At 41.7% G+C, this 25433-nt stretch overlaps 1 protein-coding gene across 1 annotated transcript in view; it reads left to right on the top strand.

The window, feature by feature from the left end:
- The first annotated feature begins 3108 nt into the window (after window positions 1-3108).
- Window positions 3109-25433, top strand: part of LOC122813870 (zinc finger protein 813-like) — a 324891-nt gene continuing 302566 nt past the window's right edge. Inside the window, exon 1 of the mRNA XM_044086409.1 lies at window positions 3109-3572. Within this exon, the coding sequence (XP_043942344.1) occupies window positions 3360-3572 (213 nt within the window). The 5' untranslated portion in view covers window positions 3109-3359. The remainder of the gene's footprint in view (window positions 3573-25433) is intronic.

Genomic DNA, 25433 nt, shown 5'->3' with positions numbered 1-25433 from the left:
TCTACTACTCTGTGTATCCATTTATCAATCACCCTTTCCAGAACTTTCATGCAATGTGACAGGAGTTTGATACCTCTGTACTGCCCGCAGTTGTGGATGTCCCCTTTGTTCTTGTACACTGGCACTAGTATGCTTATTCTGCAGTCATCTGAGAAACGCCTTTCTCTCCACACTGCTATGAGTACCCGCAGGAGCCATTTCTCCCCTATTTCACCCAGCATTTTTATCATATCTGCTGTGACCTCATCTGAGCATGCCGCTTTCCTTGACTTCATTTTCCTTAGTGCTATTCTTACTCCTTTTAGGGTGGGCTCCTCTTCTTCTCTAAGTACAGGCTGTGTCTGGGACAGTACAGCTTCTGTGGGCTTTTCTTCATTCAGAAGCTGCTGGGAATACACATTCCATCTGCCATTGATGTTCTGTGGACTGGTGAGCAGGTTGTTGCTGGCATCCCTTATGAAGGGTGTCTGACTATCTTCTTTATCTTTCTGTCTTTGCTTCACAACCTGATAAAGTTTCTTTCTCATTTATCCCAGTTTAACCCCAAGTAGATGCAGACCTGCTGATTCATATACACATACTCTCTTGAGAATTGCCTGGTGCTGGGAACCTTCATATTGGTGAATACTTAGGTGTTTGTTGTAGTTACTTCTTAACACTTTCCTCAGCTTTTTGGAAGATTCTCCTAGGTGGGTATCTTCCATTGTCATATTCAACTCAAGCTCACTAAAGTCTCTGTCACTGTTTGTTTTGTTTCAACCAGGAACCATACTGACAGTTGTTGCCAAAATGACCTACACTGTCCTCCCTGAGATAGAAGAAGAGTTAACTCTCATAACTCCTCTCTCACTCTCATGTGTCTCCCCCAGTGACCAAGCCCCTGGCTTAACCATTCACATAGGACATAGTCTTGGGCTTTAGCCCTCTTCACATTGGAGCTGATCTATGTCTTGGAAAAAGTCAATGCAGATAAGAGTCAGACTTCTCACCAGTCATTCTAAGTTAAATCCCATTAACACTCTGAATAATGTAAAAGAAATGCATGGATTCAGAGCATTATGTAACAATGCCTTCACTTTCAGGTCGAATATCACAGAAGGAACTCCCAATCAGACATGCTTGTACTCTTAGCTGTATGTACAGCAGCTTCTTTTTTCTTTCAGAAATTGTAGTTCTGTCTCCAAAAATGTTCATTTAAACTCTTGGCTAAAACTATGTCATGTGTGGCATTAATTAACTTCACAGCTTTTGATATGAAAGCATAAATCCAACATGCAGGTTGTTTCTTCTGTTTACAGGGTGTAATGTTATCAATGTGTAGTTGTAGTAAACATCTCACATGTTCTGGTTATCTCTTTTGTTTGTCATTTTATTTATTATTTATATTTGTTACTCAGGCATATCCATCTTAGAGCAGACCATGTGCTATAGGACCCAAGTATTAAGCATCCAAATAAAATACAGATAAGTTGCAGAGCGTAGTACATTTGTGCAGCAGTTAATATCACAGTCTCACAAAGCTTACTTCTCCACTTCAGATGCCATATAGGGTGACTTCCTTGTGGAGCCTGAATGTTATCCCAGAGTCTTTGTTTTTTTTTTAACTTGTTTCTTCAGTTTTCTCCTTTTAGACCTGAAATACTTGCCTGTAGGTGCGCATGTCTCATGTCAGTGTGTAAGGGAGTGCGTGTGTGTGTGTGTGTGTGTGTGTGTGTGTGTGTGTGTATGTGTGTATATATATATATATATATATGTGTGTGTGTGTGTGTGTGTGTGTGTGTGTGTATGTATTTGTGAGTATGTATGTATACATTCTGTCATGGACTGATATCCTGTCCACTCCAGGATTAGTTTCTCTGCGTAATACCTGTTCAGTTCAAGGACTGGCTCTGGCTTTCCTCTGACCATGACAAGGATAATGTGGATACTGGAAAAATGTAAGTGTTTGTATTTGTAGTAGAATTACTAGTAAAATCATAAGACTATCGCTTTGAAGCACAGGTCATGGATTAATATATTTAACAAAAGCAAGCTGCTAATCTGTTAAAGTCTATCTTTAGCAAGTACAAGTAAAATATATCAAAGTATTTAAGCCTTTCCTCATCTACAGTGTATTCTCTGTGTAGCTAAAGACAAGTTCTAAGGTAGCTACAGGCCACACTAGCAGCGTATTCAGAAAAAATGACTGCTTTGCCACAAGGAGTAGCTGTAGCTAAACATTGGCCAGTATGGAGGGTTGTGATTCCGAAACCTTGGTTTGCTGAATATAAGCAACTTGTAGCATAGCAAACATTACTTATGATTCATAAGTCCTTATGGTGATATGAGTGATTCACAATGAACCAAAAGTCAGGCTACTGTACCCCTCATAATTGTACAGCAAGAAACTCTTCTTTCCAGATTTGAGGGTGTAGTACACTGAGAAGGCATGCATTTCATTAATGTAGCTTCAGACTGCACCTAAAAGACAAGTCAGCAACAACTTGTAATAAAATAAATATACTAGTTCCACATTTACAGAGCAGTTTGGTGCTGCTCCCCTGACATCATAGCAGCATTAGGTTACAAAGTCTGATGGTTTGCTGATTGAGGGTTAACTACTAAAATGCTTTGTGGCTTGGCATAACATGCCGACTGACTTAATTATTCATGGGGCTATAAAGGCTTCATCTGAATCAGAAATTCTGTAGCCTGATGAAAGCCGTTTTCAATCTATCACTCTTAGTTTCTGAATGTAACACCAGGCTATTAACATTTAATTTTATTCTGGCAGAAACAAAGTAGCTATTTGTAGGACTAGAATAATTACTGCCTAGAAGGTGTGAATGATGTTCAAGTGCTAAAAGTGTCTGTGCAAAGACATAGAATGTGGGATTATAGAAAAGGGAAATATGACAAGTTTAGTTAGCCCACAGATGCAGTACAGTTTTATATTGAGTTCAGATCTTTGAATTTGAGAAAAAAGTACTAGAAGTTTCTAAAATGGACTACCTAAAAAAGGTACTTGGCGTGGAGTATTTTTAATCTCTAAGTAGAAGAGCTCTCAGCATTTCCCCTTTAAAAGGAGGCGGTCACTTCTCAGCACACGGTACTTCCTGTGCTCTGAAAATGAAACTACAAAGGAATGAGCTGTAGTTATTTGGCTTTCAGTATATAGAGTGGGGTTTGTGTGGCATATTATTTGCTGTTTGCCTGATAACTTAATGATTTTGTATTTAGATGCTACTTCTGTAGAACATCTGTTTACAGGATTTGATATAAAACAGTGAAACTGACTTGGTATGAATTTAGTTAGGAACGTCCTCAGTGAATTGATTTCTGGCTGATTTGGTGCAAAGATCCCAGAGATTGAAGCAGGAATGTACACAAAGCAAGAAAGAGACTGCAGGGAAGAAGAAGCAATGCATAATTTGTGTGCTACAAATAAAAGAACAGAGCAGTGTTGTACGGAGCATAGAGAGAGACTGGAGTTATTTTGTAAGGAGGACGAGACCTTTATCTGTGTCCTGTGTGTTCCCAGACATTCTAGCCACAGTTTTGTGTTCCTGCATGAGGCACTCAGTGTGTATAAGGTAAGGGACACTAATTTTAGCTAACAGGGTTTTTCTAGGGATTGTACTAACATTTTTTTTCTTGAATTTTCACCCTGGGATGTGTGTGTTGCTTAGTTATTACTTATTAACATTAGTATTGTTTTTGTTGGTGCTTAATAACACATCAGTTAGTTTTCTTGTATATTCTGGGAACATAAGCAAGGAGAACCTTTATTACAGAGAGTTATGTTGCCATACTGTTTTCAAATATAATAATAACTGAGGTGGCCTAAGTGTACTTGTATACATGCATGCATAGCCAGCCTTAGGCATAGGCCAACTAGGCGGCCGCCTAGGGCCACGCTCTAGAAGGGGCACTTTGTAGGTAGACCAGGATGGGGGCACCAGGTGGTGTGGTGGGGGCGCCATGGAGCCATTTTGCCTAGGGCACCAGTTGACTTAAGGCTGCTACTGCATGCATGCATTTGCAGGGGTGTAGCCAGATGTTGACATTTTGTACGCAAACCTGTTGTTGTTGCCCCCACCACCCACCTGTCATTTTAAAGATGTACTCAACCCTCAAATGCTACACCCCCAGACGTAAAGGAGGAGGCACCTTATTTTCAACTGCTACTATTTATACACATAAAAAAATGTTTTTAGAGGTGATTTCCTTTCACACAAGCATTCTTTATATACCTCTGTACAATGAGTATTTGTTTACACAGTTCATAACATTCTGTGCTTCTGGAGTGTTGAAGTTTCCAAGAGTTGGTCAGAAAAATGTACTCACTTGAGTACATTGAGTATACCTAGCTACACCCCTGTGTATGTGAATGCAAAATCTGGATAGATAAATACACACACAGGCAGAAAAAGAGAGAGAAGTGAGTTTGCCTTTACCCTTCTGATGCTAACTGGTTAGTAGCTTATATGGTGGGAAAAGATTAGAGGCCATATTAGAAAAAGAGGCTTCACTGGATTCAGATATTCTAATACAAGTGGGGGTTCATATCTGACAGAACCTAATGCAGTTCTCTGGCCATGGTTTGTTTAGACTTTAACATGGCATGTGACATGGTTTGTTTAGACTTTAAAATTGCATGTGCCCTGGCTTCCTTAAACTTTAACAAGGTCATGTAATATGGCTTCCTTAGACTTTAACAGTGCATGTAACATGGTACAGAACAAATTGTGAATCAATTAGAATGACTTGTACTGAGTCCCTGGGTAGTAGTGTGGATAACACTTTAAATAGGTAAGGCTATTGGAAATGGATCCCAGTCTGAAGGAGTCCTAGGGACACGTTTACCACATGGTGAGCATGGACCAGTCCACTTCATTGTTCTTATAGAAGATGTTATAGAAGGACTGAAGGAAGAACATGTTATAGAAGGACTGAAGGAAAGTTAACCTTTATGCTGAGCTCTCTAACTTATTTACATATAGATTAAGGTTTTGAAATGATGAGGAGTTGTTCTTGCCAAGTCTGTAGGGACTACCTGAGAACCAGCAGTTAATTACAATTCATTTTGCTCCCAGTTGGTTGGTTTTACTGTTTTTACATTTTTTTTCTCTGTTACTATACCGACAATATGATGTCATGGTTGAATTGGTAATTTTTTTACATATAAATGGAAAGCACTGAGTGTAATCAAAAAAAAATATTTAGTAGAGCAGCTTCTTACCTATATTGCTATCTGATTACTAATTCATCACATATGCTAATTTTCAATGTATGGTGTCCCACCTGCTAGACCTGCCTGACTACTTGCCTTTGTTGGAAGTAAGAGACTCCTAATGATTCACATATGGAAATGCAGTGTCCCTTCCATTAGGTAGTGAAGCATCATGGGTACAGTCTTTCATGATAGGGAATTTCAGCTCTGAGAAAAATGCAGGCGGTCATCCTATCAGCAAAATATAATTGAAAAACACACATTTTGCACCTAAAAACTGTATAATTTGATGCAGGAGGCCATCTTATCAACAAAATAAAATTGAAAAGCAACACACGCTTTGCACCAAAAACTGTATAGTTTGGTATTCTATATGGTATGATAAGGAGGTTATGTCCAGCTCCAACTTCTGAGCTGGGAATTTCTGGTTAAAGGTTTATAGTACCTACATATTTGAACTGTTTCTTACTGAAATTGGTAAACCTTGTTTGCTGTAGCACAGACTAGATCCAGGCCTGCTGAATCTAGCTTTGTTTGTATGCTTGTTGTTTGTTTGCTTGTTATTTCCCTGGAACGCTAATTCTACTTAAAACACGGCTTCTCAGCGCTTCTGTGGATCACTAGTGATATCTGCATTGCTTACTGTACTTATTTCCTTGTTTCACTTGAAAGAAAGTTACTGTTTGTCGTTTTTGCATTTAAAGGAAAACAATGGGATATCAAATCAAATATCTCTACCTGATGTCTCTCTAAAATCCTGTTATGTGATACAGCCTCAGAAAAACATAACCGCAGCTTTAAAAAAAAAATTCACTATTCTCTTTTACTGCTTAGGCTTCATACTTTTCCGTACTGTTAGACTTTCAGTTTTAAAACCAAGATGAAAACTGTCTAGTCGTCTCTTAAATAATGATGTCACATCTGCCATAGCTCTTGCTGAAGATCCTGGGAGGTTTCCTCCCCCAAAGTGACGTAAACACTGCCTTATTTGCATGCTGTACAGAATCCCTGTGATCCTCCCACATTGTGATGTCAACACTGCCTTTCCCAGCACACTGTTAACCTAATAAATGGACTAGGTGCTGTGTGGAACTCCTTTTCTGTGTTAGCAAATCTGGTCGACTCTTTTCATGTGAAGCACTTCTTCTTCACCAGCGTTTTGCTACTTCATAAGTAAGGTAAGTCTTATTACTTCTTAATAAAGTATCCTAAATGTAATTTGTCCCTGTTTCTATGCCTCCCTAGCCCTGATATTGTGTCCTCCCAAGTTTTTAATTGCACATTAGTGGAGTTAATCTTTTTCTGTTTGTAAGGGTGCCACATGCTTCCCTTTCACAGCTGCATTTTTAGCTTAGCCTACTTATTTTCGTTTTGATCCAGGGTTTATATTTCCCCAGTTATGTTTAATGCTTGATGAGTTATGGCGGATACTATTTGCTAACAGAAGGGAATAAGAGAAAGTGGAATGTGTGTGTGTGTGTGTGTGTGTGTGTGGGGGCTGCTTACAAGCCAAAGCAGAGTGCTCTCCAGGGGAAAATGAATATTGGCTCAAACAGGTAGACACATACTCAAAGTTAACTGTAGCTGTTTGCAGACAGTTCAGACCCAGACTGCGCTTTTCCATTTGTGCCTTTGTCCCACTTCTATGTATGGCTTTGTCCTAATTTCTTGCGCTGAGGTTCATAGGTATTTCAGGATCAATTTATCCTTGCTTTTGAACCAGATTTCTCTGCTTGGTTAGTACACTGCTATAAAATGTAAAAATCTAAATCATTGTAGAAGTAAAGCAGAGTGTGTGTGTGTGTGTGTGTGTGTGTGTGTGTGTGTGTGTGTGTGTGTGTGTGTGTGTGTGCGTGCGTGTGTCTGCGTGTTATGTATGCACTACCATAATTTTTTTTAAATATTGACTCAAAAAAGCATGTGGGTGCTGTCATGCAAGTCTAAAATATTTCAAGTTTATAGTGCATCATTTGTTAGCTATTTAAACAGGAAGGGAAAATAAGTGGCAGACTGCTTTGCAAAGCAGGGATTATTGCCAGTGCTATGTAGCTTGGTTTTAAATTTGACAGGAGTAGTGCAACAAAAAAAGTCTCCCAGTATAAGGAGGAAAAGGCTGACAAGCAAACAGTACATTACTCTGGTCACCTGCTGTGACGAGCTGTCAATCACATGCAGATAATGGGTCAAATTACCCTTGGCTCTTTGACAGCTAGGGAAGGTAGGTGTGAAGTGGGAGGGGAGATTCCTTGAACTAGATTTCAGCCTTCACAAAAGAAAGCAATTTAGCATTTCTAAGATGAAAGGGCTAGAAAATGCACCTTTCAGTTCTGTTCTGTAGCATTTGCACTGCTTGTGTTTTTAGTGGTTATTGAAAAAGGATAACATTTTAACCAAAAGTAGGGGATTTTAAGACTGCAGTGAATGCCTGTTAAGTCAATGAAGTGACAGCAGCTTAAGGCAAAACGTGGCAGATCTGATGCAATTTTTTGGAGACTAAGTATCCCAGAATGCATTATTTGAGGCAGAGTAAACAGTCTGAATTTTTTCAATATGCCAGACCCCATGTGGTCAGAGTCAGAAATTGCATCTAAAAATATCTAAAAAGCTCAAAATAGTCTCAGAGTGCTATTAAAATGTAGGAAACATCAAACCATGATGAAATTAATATGTTTTTTGAGTCTGAGGGCGCGGTTGTCCTTTAAGTTACCTGTAACACATTGCACTTAAGTTACCTGGCACTTGCTCACTAAAGCAATTATATAAGTCAGCACTAAAAATTAAAAGCACTACACCCTCACTCCCCATTGGCCCTTGTTTTCAATTATAAAGGAATTCCCAATATTATTCTAGCATGTCCAAAGGTCAATCTCCTCTCCGGTCCAGCTGGTGAATCTGGGAATCTTGAGGCAATGTTACAACTGCCTCATGTACACAGACAACCCTCTCCTCCTCCCAACAAATTCCAACACATGTGAGAGATGCAACCATATAGCCAAACTGGAGGCTAAGCTCTCTCAACTCAGTACTGGCATAACCAGTCAGGAGGAGAAGGAAACCACACTCACTACAATTCCAGTCGCACATAGACCTACGACGACAGCAAACCAAACACATAATCACTCAAAAACATACTCGGAGGCTCTAAATAAAGATCTGCCTAAGCAGCAGAGACCTCCAAAGCAGACATCCAAGCAACCGCTACCCCAAAACAAAACACGTGCAACACATATCTCACAAAGCCAGTGTGCCGAACAGTCACAGCCCTTAAGGCTAAACAACACACCTGATACACTTGTAATAGGTGACTCTATCGTCAGGCACACTGACGTCCCGCTCACCAGGCTGAACAAGGAGAAGGTTACGGTGAGCAGCCTGTCGGGCGCTAGGATCCGCCACATAACACAAGCACTCAGGTCACTCCAAGGCAAGTACAAATAAGACTCGGTCATTGTCCATGCTGTTGTGAATGACCGGAGACGTACCTCCCTGGACTACATGAAAAGAGACATAGAGGAGCTCTCTGAGCATGTAGCCCAGGTCGGTATGACCCTGACCTTGAGTAGCATCTTACCCTCACCAAGAATGATGCCACAATATGAAGACAAGATGATCAATTTCAACAATTGGCTTAAGTACTGGTGTCATTCAAAGGGGATCCAATGCCTGTCAGCCTGGTATGATATGCTTGACAAGCCACGATGCTTCGCTAGGGACTCTTGCACCTGTCACCCCTGGGCTTTTGGATATTGGCAAAGGCTCTTGCTACCCCCATAGTGCCTTTTTTAGGCAAGGCTCAAAAGACAAACCCACCTCCATAGGTATCACAAGGGAAAAGAAACTAAGAGTAATGCTACTCAACGCCAGAAGTCTAAACCTCAAGATGCACACACACAAAACTCTCCTTAGCATGGAGAACATCGATATCTGTGCAGTAACAGAAACCTGGTTCAGGGCTCCCGAGAGCACCCCAGCACTACCAGGTTATACCTCATACCATGCTTTTTGGCCCCAAAACTTGGACCGAACCACAAAAGGAGGGGGAGTATCGATATTCATCAAAGATACCCACACCTCCAGGTTGGTGGCAAAGCACGAAGCATCAGAGACTATCCATGTTTAACTAACAGTGGGTAAAACTGCCTTCCAGTTTATAGCCTGCTACAGACCATCCTCCCAAACCCAGGAACCCCAATCGGCCTTCCAGAGAACACTGGAACATATGAAGGTCTCTCCAAACACCATTATATTGGGCGACTTCAACTACCCAAACATAGACTGGGAGCATTACTCTAGCTCCAACACCCTAGCCCAAAGGTTCCTAGAATTCATAAACTCAAATGCTATGGAACAACTTGTTACCACTCCCACAAGAGGGGAAAACATACTGGACCTGATCATCACCAACATGGGGACTCTATGCTCCAGACCAGAAGTGTATCCCTCACTGGTAAGATCAGACCGTAAACTGATCTCACTGGATATTCACATCCCGACCCCACCCCCTGCCCAGAAAACCACAGTGAAAAACTTCTCTAAAGCAAATTTCACACTCCTCAAAACCGAGGTGGAATCCTTCAAAAGTCCCCGGGCCTGTGAAAAATACGGCCCAGACCGCAGAATGCTTTATAAATGCATTCTGTGAACACCTTCAGGAATGCATGGATCATGCAATCCCAAATAAAACCAAGACCCAATCCTCCAAAGGCAGAGGTCCTGTCTGGTGGACCCCAGCCATAAACAAACTATAAAATAGAAAGAGGAAGCTACTACTTGATAGAGCAAAATCCCAAAAAGGGAAGGCATCTCTGATCAGTATTGGCAAAAAACTAAGGGCACTCATAAAATTGTCTAAGGCCAGCTTCGAGAGAAAAATTGCACAGGACACTAAGGATAATCACAAGGCTTTCTTTAGTTATGTTAGGAACCTGGGTGGGAATTCCCAGATATGCTCAGAATTAGTCCAAAATGACAAAAAATACACTGAACCCACAGACATTGCCAACATCCTAGCTGACAGGTTCAGCGCAAACTCCCCCCCCCCCCCCCACCAAAAGGGCAAATATCTATCCCAGCAGAGAGGAAGCTACTACTTGATAGAGCAAAATCCCAAAAAGGGAAGGCATCTCTGATCAGTATTGGCAAAAAACTAAGGGCACTCATAAAATTGTCTAAGGCCAGCTTCGAGAGAAAAATTGCACAGGACACTAAGGATAATCACAAGGCTTTCTTTAGTTATGTTAGGAACCTGGGTGGGAATTCCCAGATATGCTCAGAATTAGTCCAAAATGACAAAAAATACACTGAACCCACAGACATTGCCAACATCCTAGCTGACAGGTTCAGCGCAAACTCCCCCCCCCCCACCACCAAAAGGGCAAATATCTATCCCAGCAGAGTGCTGCCCCCCCTGACATCTCAGATGCTCAGGTAAGAGCCGCCCTCTCCAAAGCAAAAAACACAGCATCAGTGGGACCAGGCGGTGTCCCGGGCTGCATCCTACATGAACTCCAAGAAGAGCTAAACCCAAACATAAAACTACTGTTCAATCTGAGCCTTGCTACAGGATATGTACCCAGAGAGTGGCGTACAGCAACAGTGGTCCCTCTCCACAAAGGTGGTGCCTCAATGGACCCTGGAAACTATCGCCCCATAAGCCTGACTAGCTTGGTCTGCAAAGCTATGAAAAGGATCATCATGGACCTCATAAATAAAGATATTGGGGACCTACAGACACTGGATCCAGTTCGACTTTGTTATGGGTAGATCCTGCCTCTTAAACCTGGTCGACTTCTTTGAAACAGTCACCAAGGCCATTGACGAAGGGAAAGTGGTCCACACAGCCTGCCTGGTCCTCGCAAAAGCCTTCGATACAATACCCCACTCAGGCATTATAGATAAGCTCACCAGCTTAAATATAAACCCCTATGTCACTAGATGGGTTGCAAACTGGCTCAAGGACAGAACCCACATGGTTAGAATTGCTGGAGCCATGTCAGACTCCAAACCAGTTACAAGTGGCGTCCCACAAGGCTCAGTCCTGGGACCTCTCTTGTTCGGTATATATTTCTCGGAGGTACAGGCCAACACAGAAGGACTGTGGCTGACCAAGTTCGCAGATGACTGCAAATTGGGCGCTATAATCGACTCTCCAGCCGACACAAGCATCCTCCAAAAGTGCCTCATAGAAACAGACAACTGGTGCCAGAGCCATGGCCTCAAGCTAAACGCCAAAAAAGTGTGTAGTCATCCCCTTTGGCAAAAACAAAGTGCCCACAAATTACCACATAGGTGGTAATCCATTAAGTACAGAAGAAGTAATTAGGGACCTGGGGACCCAAGTTGATAGCAATCTCTCATTTGGCAACCACGTGGCCAAAGTGGCTAGAAAACATTTTATATAGCCCACCTAATCATGAAGGGATTCACATCTAGATTAGGGGAAGTCATCGTGCCTCTTTACTCATCTCTCATCAGGCCCATAATCGAGTACAATGCCCCTTTTGGGATGTACCTTACCAAACACCTGCAGCAACTGGAAAGACCCCAAAAGTACCTCACCAAGAGGATCAAAGGGCTCAAACAGATGCCATATGCTACCCGGTTAAAGAAACTCCAGCTCTACTCAGTGGCATACCGCCTGCTCAGAGGTGACCTGTGCCTGATGTATAAAGCCATGTCCAACCCGGAATTAAGGGACATGCTGCACCTCAAAAAATCCAAATCCCATCGAGCTACACACTCGAGAGACTTGAACCTCAGCACTGAAATAAATAGGACATGCTGGAGGGACAGATTCATAACCCAGAGGCTCCCTTCACTCTGGAATAAAATCCCAGTCCAGGTTAGGCAGAGTCCCTCATTGACTCTCTTCAAGAGGAATCTTGATGAGTGGATGGGAGATCGTAGGTTTACCCCGGGTATCACTTCTGTGTCACTGTTAGACAGAGGCACAGTATACTAACCTCGAAAAAGGGCATAGCAAAATTAATTTAAAATGGGTGGCGAAAGCCAAACATACTCTGGCTAGGCTTATAAATGCCCTAGGGCAGATAGCCTAGTATGAACCTTTGAACCTAAAGGTTTATTACTTACCTTTGCTTCAAAATGTGACCGATCTACTTTAAATTCAGTGTGCAAAATGCAGTATAATGACTGCTTAAGGGAAGATAGAGAGGGAATGCAGATTCCAGATAGAAAGTAGAAGCATTAACAAGGGAAGAATGGAGCCTTGCATAATCATATACAGCAGAGAGTCAATTATCCAAAATTACTGAGACCTGGGGTACTTCAGATAATCAAACTGTTCAGATAATCAAATGTATAACTAAACCGGATAAACAACTTCTAAAATCTTTTTTTTTTCTGCATGCAGGAATACACTTTTCAAACATTCAATGATTTCAGTGGACATTAAAGAATACTTTTCACACACAGGCTGGCTACAAGCTCAAAAAGCATGCTCAGGCAAATACATATGATTTTTTCTTCCTAAAAACGTTGGATGGCTGGTTCGGATAATTGACATTTCAGATAATTGATTCTCTATTGTATCACAATGCCATTCTGTCTCACTTTCCATCCAGCGGGTAGAGTACTCTTTTTAGCCATGACAGCGGCCAGCAGACCATGCCTATTGTATAAGTATGGCAGTCCTTTGAACAAAAATATTTACATTAAAATGGTATAACACGAGTAATTGTTAATGACCCTCTGAGAACAGCACCAAACAGGTATATTCACAAAGAAATCCATTCCCTTGAGTTACTGACATTTGTATACTGTATTCGTTATGAGGGGGCTTAGAGTTACTGATATTTGTATACTGCACTAATTATGAGGGGGGCTTAGAGTTACTGACATTTGTATACTGTACTAGTTGTGGGGGGGGGCTTAGATCTAAAATTAACAAAAAGGTAAGCATGCAGTGTGTGTGAGGGCAGCTAGAAAGGTAGGGGTACAGTGGATATACAAGAATGGCCAGAAGTGCTAGAAATCTGCAATTTCCTCTTTTATATAGACATTTGCTAGATCCTGTCTGGAGCTCACTGTGAAATTTCAGGCATCTCTTCATTCTTAGGATGGAGATCAGATAGAAGTAGTTCAATGGAAGATGACAGAACTGTATATGGTGTTGATGGGAAGCCATGATGTCTACAGCCTTTTGGTGCAGTGAACAAGTTTCTATATGAGCTGTCAGTGACCCAGGCTTGATTGTGATTGTGTTTGTTTATTAATGCTCCATTTTCCTGTTTCTTTTTCATTAGTAATTTCAGTAGCACTTTGGTAATTTTTTTCTAGCTGTACGTATACTTCGAACTGTTACAAATTAATCCTGTGAAAGTGTACTTATCAGATGCTCAGGTTAAAAAACATCTGTAAACAAATGTGTGTGTTAACCATGAATCACTGATAAAAAAATATAATTGGATAGCAAATCCAATACCTTTAATAAATGACTGAGCACTTTCTTGTCTAATTTTATAAGTCTTCATCAGAGTGGTCCTTAGTTAAAAGTCACTTTATATATGGGTGTAGTGCAGTCTTCATCAGGGTGGTCCTTAGTTAAAAGTCACTTTATATATGGGCATAGTGTAGTGTTCATCAGGTGGTCCTTAGTTAAACATAACTTTATATATGGGTGTAATGCAGTCTTTATCAGGGTAGTCCTTTATATATGGGCATAGTGCAGTCTTCATCAGGGTGGTCCTTAGTTAAAAGTAACTTTAATATATGGGCGTAGTGCAGTCTTCATGCTAGTGTTCCTTAGTTCAAAGTCTCTTTATATATGGGTATAGTGCAGTCTTCATCAAGGTGGTCCTTAAGTAAAAGTCACTTTATTGGGTGTAGTGCAGTCTTCATAAGGGTGGTCCTTGGTTAAAAGTAAATTTATATATGGGCTTAGTTCAGTCTTCATCAGGGTTGTCCTTAGTTAAAAGTAACATATATGAGCGTAGTGCAGTCTTCATCAGGGTGGTCCTTACTTAAAAGTAACTTTATATACATGGGTGTAGTGCAGTCATCATCAGGGTGGTCCTTAGTTAAAAGTAACATTATATATGAGCGTAGTGCAGTCTTCATCAGGGTGGTCCTTACTTAAAAGTAACTTTATATACATGGGTGTAGTGCAGTCATCATCAGGGTGGTCCTTAGTTAAAAGTAACATTATATATGAGCGTAGTGCAGTCTTCATCAGGGTGGTCCTTAGTTAAAAGTAACTTTATATGTGGGTGTAGTGCAGTCTTCATCAGAGTGGTCCTTAGTTAAAAATCACTTTTTATATATGGGCGTAGTGCAGTCTTCATGTGAGTGTTCCTTAGTTAAAAGTCCCTTTATATATGGGTATAGTGCAGTCTTCATAAGGGTGATCCTTGGTCAAAAGTAAATTTATATATGGGCTTAGTGTAGTCTTCATCAGGATGGTCCTTGGTTAAAAGTAACTTTACATATGGGTGTAGTGCAGTCTTCATCAGGGTGGCCCTTCATTAAAAGTCACTTTATATATGGGCGTAGTGCAGTCTTTAGCAGGGTGGTCCTTAGTTAAAAGTCACTTTTATATATGGGTGTAGTGTAGTGTAGTCTTCATCAGGGTAGTCCTTAGTTAAAAGTCACTTTATGTATGGGTGTAGTGCAGTCTTCATCAGGGTAGTCCTTGGTTAAACGTCACTTTATATATGGGTGTAGTGGGTTTGCTCCACTTCTCATTAGACTGAATAGTGTTTCTTTGTGTAGGAATGAGTGACTCATTAATAGTATCAACTTCATGCCAAGTCATTTGGAATGTTAGTGATTTGCTTGAGCAAGAGTAAAGTGTCTGTGTAAAACAGGATTGGCTGTATGTGTGGGTTAGTTCACGTCACCCAATGGGTTGCTTACTGATAGAACCCACACTGTAAAAGTAGCAGACTCCAAATCCAGCTCCAGACAAGTGCCAAGTGGAGTAGCTCAGGGTTCAGTCCTGGGACCACTCTTGTTTGGCATCTACTTCTCTGAAGTACAGGCCAACACTAAGGGACTCTGGATATCAAAGTTTGCAGATGACTGCAAACTGGGAGCCATTATTGAATCCCCAAATGATGTGGATACTCTACAAAAGGGCCTTACAGAAACAGATGCTTGGTGCCAGAGCCATGGGCTCAAGCTCAATGCCAAGAAGTTATCCCCTTTGGGAAAAAAACATGTATCCATGAATTACCATATAGGTGGCAATACACTAAACACCGAAAGTTTGATAAGAGACTTGGGGACACAGGTGGACAGTGGTCTCACCTTCGATAACCACATCACCACAACAGTCAGGAAATCCTTCTATGTGGCACACCTCATCACTAAGGACTTTTCATCCAGAAAAAAGGAGGTCATTGTCGCACTGTACTCATCCCTCATTAGACCCATTATAGAATACAATGCCCCATTTGGTATGTACCACTCAAGACATCTGCAACAACTGAAAGGCCACAGAAATACCTCACTAAAAGAATCACAGGCCTAAAGCCGATGCCCTACGCTGACCGCCTTAAACTCCAGCTATACTCTGTCGCATATCGTCTACTCAGAGACGATCTTTGCTTAACATACAAGGCCATGTCAAACCCTGAGCTGTTGGACATGCTACACTTAAAGAAATCCCAATCCCTCAGAGCCACACGCTCCAGGGATCTAAACCTTGTCATCACAATAAACAAAACATGCTGGAGGGATAGGTTCCTGACCCAGAGACTCCCCGGACTCTGGAATAGATTGCCCATACATGTCAAGCAGAGTGCCTCTTTGGTCCTCTTCAAAAGGAACCTTGACGATTGGATGGGAGAAAGGAAATTCACCCCGGGGATCACGTCAGTCGCCCTGCTAGACAGGGGTCCAGGGAAGTAAGTAGTGTGGGAAGAAATAGCCAGGGAATTGTTATGGCTATTCTTGTATAGGCCCTAGGGCTGATAGCCTAGTACCAACCTATGAACCTATAAGATAGTGGTGGTTTATATCTGATAGTTGCCTGGTTTCTGTTTTAGAAATGTAATCACTTCCTTTTGTGACTTCTCAGTGTGCACCGCACTTATTCCATTCTATTAGGTGTTTGCACAGTCATAGAGTTGGCATATGTAAGTTCATGGGGTACGGGAGGGGGGAGGCCTACCCTGTCAATGGGGTGCAGGGTAGATGGTCCTCATGCAAAAAACTGTTGATGGGTGTTTTTATGTGCTTTTCATGAGTGTATGATAATTTATTGACATGCATAAATCAAACAAATGCATGCAATTAATAGCAGCATGTCAAAAATGCCCTTACAGAAAACATCAAGTCAAAATTGCATCAGTCACTAAAGGAAGACTGTCTCCTTGTGTGATCTGTCAACCAAAAAAAGGAAAAAGAAAAAACTAACACTTTACTTTAAAATACTACTAATTAGACAAAGGGCTTTTTGTAAGGTAATGTGTATGGTTGGGATAAGTAGAGCTGACAGTTATTAGGGTTAACACATATTAGTTAGGATGAGCAGGTGAGGTGGTACCCCTCCCCCGCACCACCAAACTATGTACTAACACAAGCACTGACCCTAAGTCACTGTATAATATCTTACCAAAAATACTTTCTCTAATAATGCCACTAAACAAGACACTTCACACACAACAGAGCACACTGAATATTTCCCCTTCTAGCCCTAACCTGCAAACACACACACATTTCTAATGCCAAGACTTTATGTATTTGAAAATTTCTTCATTCACAGAAATTCTGATTTACCATAATCGCAAGCATGTCCCCTACAGAATACATTCAGGTTTCCTCCTTTCATTAGCTTGTACACTTGATGGAGCACTTTTAATGAATTGTGATAGCAGTAAACTGTTGACAAAGACAATATTCAACAGAGTGAACTGCACCTGTAGTTTAGTAATATTGAGGACTGTAATGTTATGTTTGGATCTGTGATCTGAGGTTCAGTTATTTGTGGTTGATTGTATTGTGCAGTTGCTTTTTTCAGTGATGTGAAGGTTGCTCCTGTTTGCAGTCAGACTTTCATGATATAATTGTATATCGTCATCATTAACCCCCTTCTTCTGATTCTGTAGGTGGGGTCATGGTGTTGTCATCTGTCGCTGTCTCAGTTCAGTGAAATGCAGCTGTAGTTTAGTAATGTTGAGGACTGTAATGTTATGTTTGGGTCTGTGATCTGAGGTTCAGTTATTTGTGGTTGACTGTATTGTGCAGTTGCTTTTTTCAGTGATGTGAAGGTTGCTCCTGTTTGCAGTCAGACTTTCATAATATAATTGTATACCGTCATCATTAACCCCCTTATTCTGATTCTAGAGGTGGGATCATGGGGTCATGGTGTTGTCAGCTGTCGCTGTCTCAGTTCAGTGACTGTCCTGACTTCTCTGACAGTCATACCTAACTGTCACAGATCTTGTCTCATGCAGTCCATCTGTCTCTTTACTGGATGCTCTTGTTTATTCTTGCCTTGTTCCTGTTTCTCCCAAATCATCTTCACCAACTCCTCTTCTGCTTCTGTGCATGTGTGTGAACCACCATAATCTGTTCACTTTGGCATTCTCTGTAATCGGAGATACTTCGACTTCTGCTCTGATATTGTCGTTTCTTCATTCTTTCCCACAGTCTGCATCTTATCGCCCGAGCCTCGGGCACCTCCGTCTCCATCACCTCTGCGTCCTCAGCTGCTCTGCCTTCACTGCCCAGGTTTCTGCATATGCAGAAGTAGTGGTTTATTTATTTATTTTTTATATTTGTTTACAGGGTAATGTCCAACTGGGCTGGGATCCCTTTTTCAGTGGAGGCCTGGGGAGAAAAACTCCACAATATACAAAACAATTTATGTACATAATGTAAAAATATCTAATAATTTACATGTGGAACTCAGAAGAAATTAAAAAAAATTTACAGATTGAATAAGAAAGTGAAAAGATAGTTAGCTTGTAACTAGATAAAGTTGTGAGAGAGTTTCAGTGAGTAGGATCCCTTGCCCAACATTTCCTAGAGTTTATAAACTCAAACACCTTGGATCAACTGGTCAACACCCCCCCCCACCAGAGGTGACAACATATTGGACCTGGTCATCACCAGCATGGGCAACCAGTGTTTCACACCGGAGGTCAAACCCTCGCAGGTTAGATCTGACCATAAACTAATCACTCTGGATATCCACATTCCGCCACCACCCCCGGTCAAAGAAACCACTGTGAAAAACTTTTCAAAAGCAAACTTCACGTTACATAAGACCAAGGTGGGAAGTTTCAAAGCCCCCATGGTAAAGGATAACGTGGTCCAAGCTGCAAAGTCCTTTACTAATGCACTCTACAGGCACCTACAAGAATGCATGGATCGTGCTATCCCAAACAAAACCAAGACTCACTACTCCAAGAAAAGGAAACTAGTCTGGTGGACCCCTGCCATAAACAAGTTATACAATAGAAGGAGGAAACTAGTACATAAAAGAGTAAAATCTCAAGAAGGGAAGACATCCCTGATCAGTATCAGCAAGAAACTATGTTCCCTCATAAAATCATCGAAAGCTAGCTCCGAAAGAAAAATTGCCATGAACTCCAAAGATAAAAACAAGGCATTCTTTAGGTATGTCAAGAATCTAAGTGTCAATTCTCAGATCTGCTCGGAGTTAGTGCAGAATGGCACAAAATACACTGAACCGACCGATATTACCAACATCATAGCAGACAGGTTCAGTGCAAACTTCACCCCCCCCTCTCACCCCCAAAAGGGCCCATAACTATACCAGAAGAATGTAGTGCTGCTGAAATCACAGACATTCAGGTTAAAACAGCCCTCTCCAAAGCCAAAAACACAGCATCAATGGGACCGGACAGTGTCCCAGGCTGCATCCTACATGAACTCAAAGATGAAATACCCCCCCCCCCCACCTAAACACACTGTTTAAACTCTGCCTCTCCACAGGTTACATGCCCACAGAGTGGCGCACAGCAATGGTTATTCCACTCCACAAAGGTGGAGCCAAAACAGACCCCGGGAACTATCGCACTATAAGCCTGACTAGCTTGGTCTGCAAAGCTATGGAGTGCATCATCATGGATCTCATTAACAGAGACATTGGAAACCTCCAAACACTGGACCCTACCCAGTTCGGCTTTAAGGGCATATCATGCCTCCTAAACTTGGTGGACTTCTTTGAGACAGTTACCAAGGCTACAAATGAGATGAGGGAAAGGTGATCCACACAGCCTACCTAGACCTTGCAAAGGTCTTCTACACCATTCCCCACTCGGGTATTATAGACAATCTCACCAGCCTGAACATAAATCCCTACGTCACGAGATGGGTTGTCAACTGGCTCACAGACAGAACCCACATGGTAAGAGTTGCGGGAGCTAGGTCTGACTCTAAAACGGTTACAAGTGGCGTTCCCCAAGGCTCAGTCCTAGGACACCTCCTGTTCAGCATATACTTCTCAGAGATACAGGCAAGCACAGGAGGACTATGGCTGACCAAGTTCGCGGATGACTGCAAACTAGGGGCTGTAATTGACTCTCTGGCCAACACAGACATCCTCCAAAGTGTTCTCACTGAGACAGATACCTGGTGTCAAAACCATGGCCTCAAGCTAAATGCCAAAAAGTGCATAGTCATCCCCTTTGGAAAAAACAAAGTACCCACAAACTACCACATATGTGGTAGCCACCTAAATACGGAAGACATAATAAGGGATCTGGGGACCCAAGTAGATAATAACCTCTCCTTTGATAATCATATTGCCAAAGTGGTTAGAAAATCCTTCTATGTGGCCCACCTAATCACAAAAGGGTTTGCATCCAGATCGAAAAAGGTCATTGGGCTCCTCTATGCATCACTCATCAGACCCATCATAGAGTACAATGTCCCATTTGAGATGTACCTTATAAGACACCGGCAACAATTGGAAAGACCACAGAAGTACCTCACCAAGAGGATCACTGGCCTCAAGCAGATGCCCTATGCAGCTCAACTGAAGAAACTCCAGCTGTACTCTGTTGCATACCACCTACTCAGAGGTGATCTCTGCCTGACATACAAGGCCATGTCCAACCCAAAATTGATGGATATGCTCCAAATAAAGAAAACCATATCCCCTCGAGCCACATTCTCCAGGGATCTAAACCTCACCACAACAATAAATAGGACTTGCTGGAGGGATAGATTCCTGTCCCAGAGACTTTCCATGCTCTGGAACAAGATTCCAATCTACATTAGGCAGAGCTCCTCACTAACCCTCTCCAAGAACAACCTTGATGAGTGGATGGGAAACAGAAAGTTTACCCCAGGGATCACTTCAGTGGCTCTGCTGGACAGAGGCACGGGGAACTAATCTAAGGGGGCAGTGAAAGCCAACACATTCCGGCTAGGCTTATAAATGCCTTCGGGCAGCTAGCCTAGTACCCACCTATGAACCTAGAAGAGGGTAGAAAAAAGAAATGCAAAAGTGGAAAGAAAGAAAGGTCTTTAGACCAGGGTAGACAGATATTAATGCAAAAAGAGAGAAAAAGATATAGTCTGTGTGTAGGAGAAAGTTGAAGCGGTGCTAAACATTAAAGTTATCCAGGAGAGCAACAGGGGGATATCCAGTTGTTTTTAAGGTGTTCTTTCAGTTTTAGTAGGAGGGAGTACTCTGTATGTTTAGTAGAAGGGAATTTCTATACTTAGCAATTTTGTTTGAATAGAGGGAGTCTCCATGGCTATTATGAGACTGTCATTTTAAGCAGGGGTCTGTTGGTGTACCTGAGGGATCTGCTGCTGACATGTAGTTGGACCAGGGTTGAAATTGCAGGGTAGTCTTTTTTGGGTTGTGAATAATTTTGTGGGTGAGGGTGAGTTGGTTTAATGTTAAGAGGTTTGGGAGTTCAAGCCAGTTTATTTGTTTTAGAGCAGTGCAATGATGAGCTTTGTGAGGGAGATTGGTGGAAAACCTAGCTATTTTGTTGTAGCAGGCTCAAGGTTTCGGAGGTCAGCTTTGCATAATTTGTTGAAATTTTGTGAGCAGTATGAAAGAATAGATAGAAGCTGAGATCTAGCAGTGGCTAGCCTGGCTGTTGGTGTTAGATAAGGTTTAACCCTATAGAGATCGCCGAGTTTAACATGGACTTTTTTGATTGTTTGGGTGGCTAGCCTGGCTGTTGGTGTTAGATAAGGTTTAACCCTATAGAGATCGCCGAGTTTAACATGGACTTTTTTGATTGTTTGGGATATATGGATGTCAAATGTTAGTCGGTCATCTATAGTAATACCTAGGAGCTTGGTCTGGTTTGTTGGCTCAATTTTAGTGCCATTTGTGGATAGAATAGAGAGCGGTGGAGAGTTGTTTTTGTTAGATTTGTTTGTGACTATAATTAACTTAGTCTTTTTAGGGTTAAGAATGAGTTGGTGGCTAGAAAGGAATGATTCAGTTTCCTGAAATGCTTTTTGCATCTTGTCTTGGAGTTCTTGGGAGAGGGGGCTGATACGATAAGGGTTGTGTCATCAGCATACTATATGATTGAGGCCATTTGGATTGCAGACATAGGGTTAATTGTAAAGATGATGAAAAGAATGAGCCCAGTGTGAACCCTTTGGGGTACACCAGTGTTAACAGTCAGTAGAGGGGCGAGAGTGTGTTCTCATCTAGTAGTCTGTTGCTGGTTTGATAGATAGCTGTGAAACCATATTATGGTTGATTGAGGTTATAAGTGGCAAGTTTTGTTAAGAATAGTTGGTGGGAGATGGTGTCGAGTTTTTGACATGTCCAGGAGAATTGCAGAGACTATCTGACCTTTGTTCATAAGGTGGTGAGTGTGTTTGTGAAAGCTATTAGGGCATGCTTGGTGTCTGCTAGAAGGTTATTTGATGTAAGGTGGTTTGGAGTTGTTGCTGAATACATTTCTGAAGGATCTTGGCTATGAGAGGGAGGATTGCTATGGGACGGTAGTTGGTGATTTCTCTAGAGGGGCCACCCTTGTGGAGGGGAGTGATGTGAGCTATTTTCCCGAGGTGGGACACACATTGTTTGGAGATGGAGTGATTGATTAGAATTGAGATAGGGTAGGCAATGGATGGGGCTGCAGTTTTTTAGGAACTCATTTGGTAGTTGGTTGGCAGCAAGGCAGCAGGGTTTTAGTTTGCTTAGAAGATTTTTTTATGTAGGATGTTTGAATAGATTTAAAAGAGAAGGATTCTGTTGTGCCAGATAACGGGGAGGGGATTGCGAGTGGTGTGTGTTGATGGCTTATTAGAAGGGTAGAGACAGAGTTAATGAAGTATAAGTTGAACTGTGTGGCTATGGGTTCAGGGGTATTTGTTGCAGAAGGAGATGGGGTGGAGGGTTTACCAGGCTTCAGGAGGTAGTTGATTGAGAACATTTTTCTGGGTTTTGAATGTGCCTTTTGTTGGGAGGATTGGAAGTAGGATTTTTTTTATCATGGTTTATTTATTTATTTTTTTTTTTTAGTTTGGTTTCCTAGTTGCTGGTAAGTAATAAGCATGGTTTTGTCTTTGGAGGATAAGTATAGGGCTCTGGCTTTGTCTTTTTCTTTAATTAGTAGTTTAGTATCAGGAGACAGCCATGGAAGCTGTTTTGCTTTGGTGCGTATTTTTCTGGTGGTGGAAAGGTGATTTAGGATTTCAAGAAATTTGTTGTTGGACTTCTACTGAAAGGTCCAGTTGTAGGTAATTTAAAGGTGACCAGTTGCAGTTTTGAAGTAATTGATTAAATCAGTCAGGGGAGAAATGTGTTTTGCTGCGGATGTATTTAAATGGAGTGTGGGTCTTGGGTTGAAGTTTTTTTCTTAGTAGAAATGTAGGAGTATAGTCACTAAGGCTAAAAGGTAGACAGCCGGATTGGTGACTCAGCTTTGGTTTATTAGTTAATATCCAGTCTACAGTTATTATTTGTTTTTTATTGTGTTTATCCATGCGAATGGGACAGTCTATAATTTGAGAGAAATTTAGAGAGGTTGATAAAATTAGTAGGACTGTCAGAGGAGCAGGAGAGCCAGTCCAGGTTAAAGTCTACTAAGATTACAGTTTCATGACTCAAAAAGGAGGAAGACCAGGAGAGGAGATGTTCTATGCTGTGGAGATTGTTCCAGGGGCAGATAGGCAGCAATATGGGCATTTATTTGCAGGTGGGTGATGATTTCTACATTGGGGATATCTGGTGATGTACAGTCTAGTTTTCCTACTTTTAGGGAGTCTTTAAAAAGGACTGCCACTGCACCGCCTCTTTTAATTAGTCTGTGTTGTCTAATTATATTATAACTGTTGCATGTAATTTCTGAGTCTTTGATGTGTGGTTTTAACCATGTTTCGGTAATGACTATTATGTCTGGAGAGTAGGTAGCCAGGATAGCATGAAACTCAGTGATTTTGCATAAAATGCTCCTTAGATTAAAGTTAGTTATTACTTGGTCAGAACCTGAAAACTTAGGCAGGGAGGACTGAAACCTGGAATTAGAGAGATCTTGGTTAGGAGAGTGTAGGTGGTATGGTAGAGCAGTGGGTAATACATATTTTGGGACTGGGTTGGGATGGATGTCCACATGAGTTGAGTAGAAGATGTTTTAGTTTGGAGATAGATGGAAACTGAGGTTGGGAGGGTGAGGTTGTGAGAGCTGTGTGCATTTGAGAGAGAATAAGAGGGAGGTTGGCATGAAGAAAAGTTGGAGGTTATGTCACTATAGTGTAGGAGTGGTTGTTAGTGAGTAGTGCGTGTTTGTGAGGGGGGTACTGGTTATATATTTCATATTTGTGGAGGTCTGAGGTAGTAAAGATTATGTAGAGAAGGCATGATAGGATGATGATGAAAGGACGTGTGAGATGGAGATTCAAGTTTGATGTAAGATTAGGGAAGTGGGGTTGTCTAAAGATTGTTGGGGAGAGATGGTAGATGGAGTCCTAAGGTAATAATGGGGTAGGGATGAAAAGGAGGTGGGGAAAAGGAAAAGAAATTAGGGAGTGTGGGATGGAAGAGTTGGTGGGGAGAAGGGAGAAGAAAGGAGGAAGTTGCGTAAGCAGGTAAGGGTGTGGCTATGAGACTATAAACCTAAGCAGGTAAGGGTGTGGCTGTGAGACTATAAACCTAAGGAAATTGGGTGGGAATGGGGGTAGGGTAGCAAAGCAGAGTGTGCCTGAACAGAGTGGGTTGGAACCCCACTGGGTGAAAGGATGGCAAGGAAGTGGGTGGGAATGTGGGTAGGGTAGGGAAGCAGAGTGTGCCTGAACAGAGTGGGTTGGAACCCCACTGGGTGAAAGGATGGCAAGGAAGAAAAAAGCAATCAGTTACTGCAGTCTGTGCAGGTAACCGCTGTTCGAGTTGTGGGAGTGAGTATATTGGGTTTGTTAGGCAAATGAAAAGTGTCAAGACTCTACAGCAAGGGAATAGTAGAGGGGATGGATTTAGTGGGTGTAGAGCACTCCCTACTGGGACTTGGGATTTACTGAAAGCTGTTGGCAACAGCAAAAATTGATTTAACATAGGAGAACAAAAGAGAAGATTTTATATGACGTATAGTGATCCTTATTGGGAAAATATACGGAAAAAACTGTAGGTTAGGGAAGATGGAAAAGTTTGGGTGCAGAGTTGTAGTGTATTGGGGATGGAGAAAGAAGTCACTGCCAGTAAGCCTGTTTGGTGTGCAAGCCACAGAAACAGCTTTACACTCATGAGACTCAGAATTTTAAAAATGCCTGCTTGGTACTATTAAATACAGAATTATGTAAAAAATAACATACATAGCACTGATAGCGTTATTGCAAGTTTTGAATTGCTGAGGCCGTTGACTATTGGGGCTGTTTGCACTTCTGTTTCTTGAGGGAGCAGAGAAAGCCACAGAAATGGTCAGAGTGGTAGTGGCTGGCATACCAAAAAAAAAAACAGTGGTCACTAGTAAGGGAAAGAGTGAGTGTACTGGTTTCAGTACTGTTTGTGCACCCTTCATTTCAAATCTGTGTATCAACATTATGCCTTTGTCTAGTGTGTGTGCGTGTAAACTGTGTACATATGCAGAGTAATAAGTCATAAATTATATGTCACCAACCATAGCCATCACCCTTTAAAGGAAAACTCCACCTTCTCCTACAGGGTAACTCAACTCTTAGGTTGCTTTTCTTCCTATAATATGATTCCAGTACTGTGTCGGTGCTTGAAACCTGCTTGTACTTTATAAACTTTTCATTTCCTCACTGGTATCAAAGGAAGGGAATGACCACCCACTTTTTTTAAGTTTAACTT

This window comes from Protopterus annectens, chromosome 10.part0 (genome assembly GCF_019279795.1).
Source record: "Protopterus annectens isolate FY-2018-M chromosome 10.part0, PAN1.0, whole genome shotgun sequence".
Lineage (NCBI taxonomy): Eukaryota > Metazoa > Chordata > Ceratodontiformes > Protopteridae > Protopterus > Protopterus annectens.
This window is presented reverse-complemented; position numbering and strand designations above follow the sequence as displayed.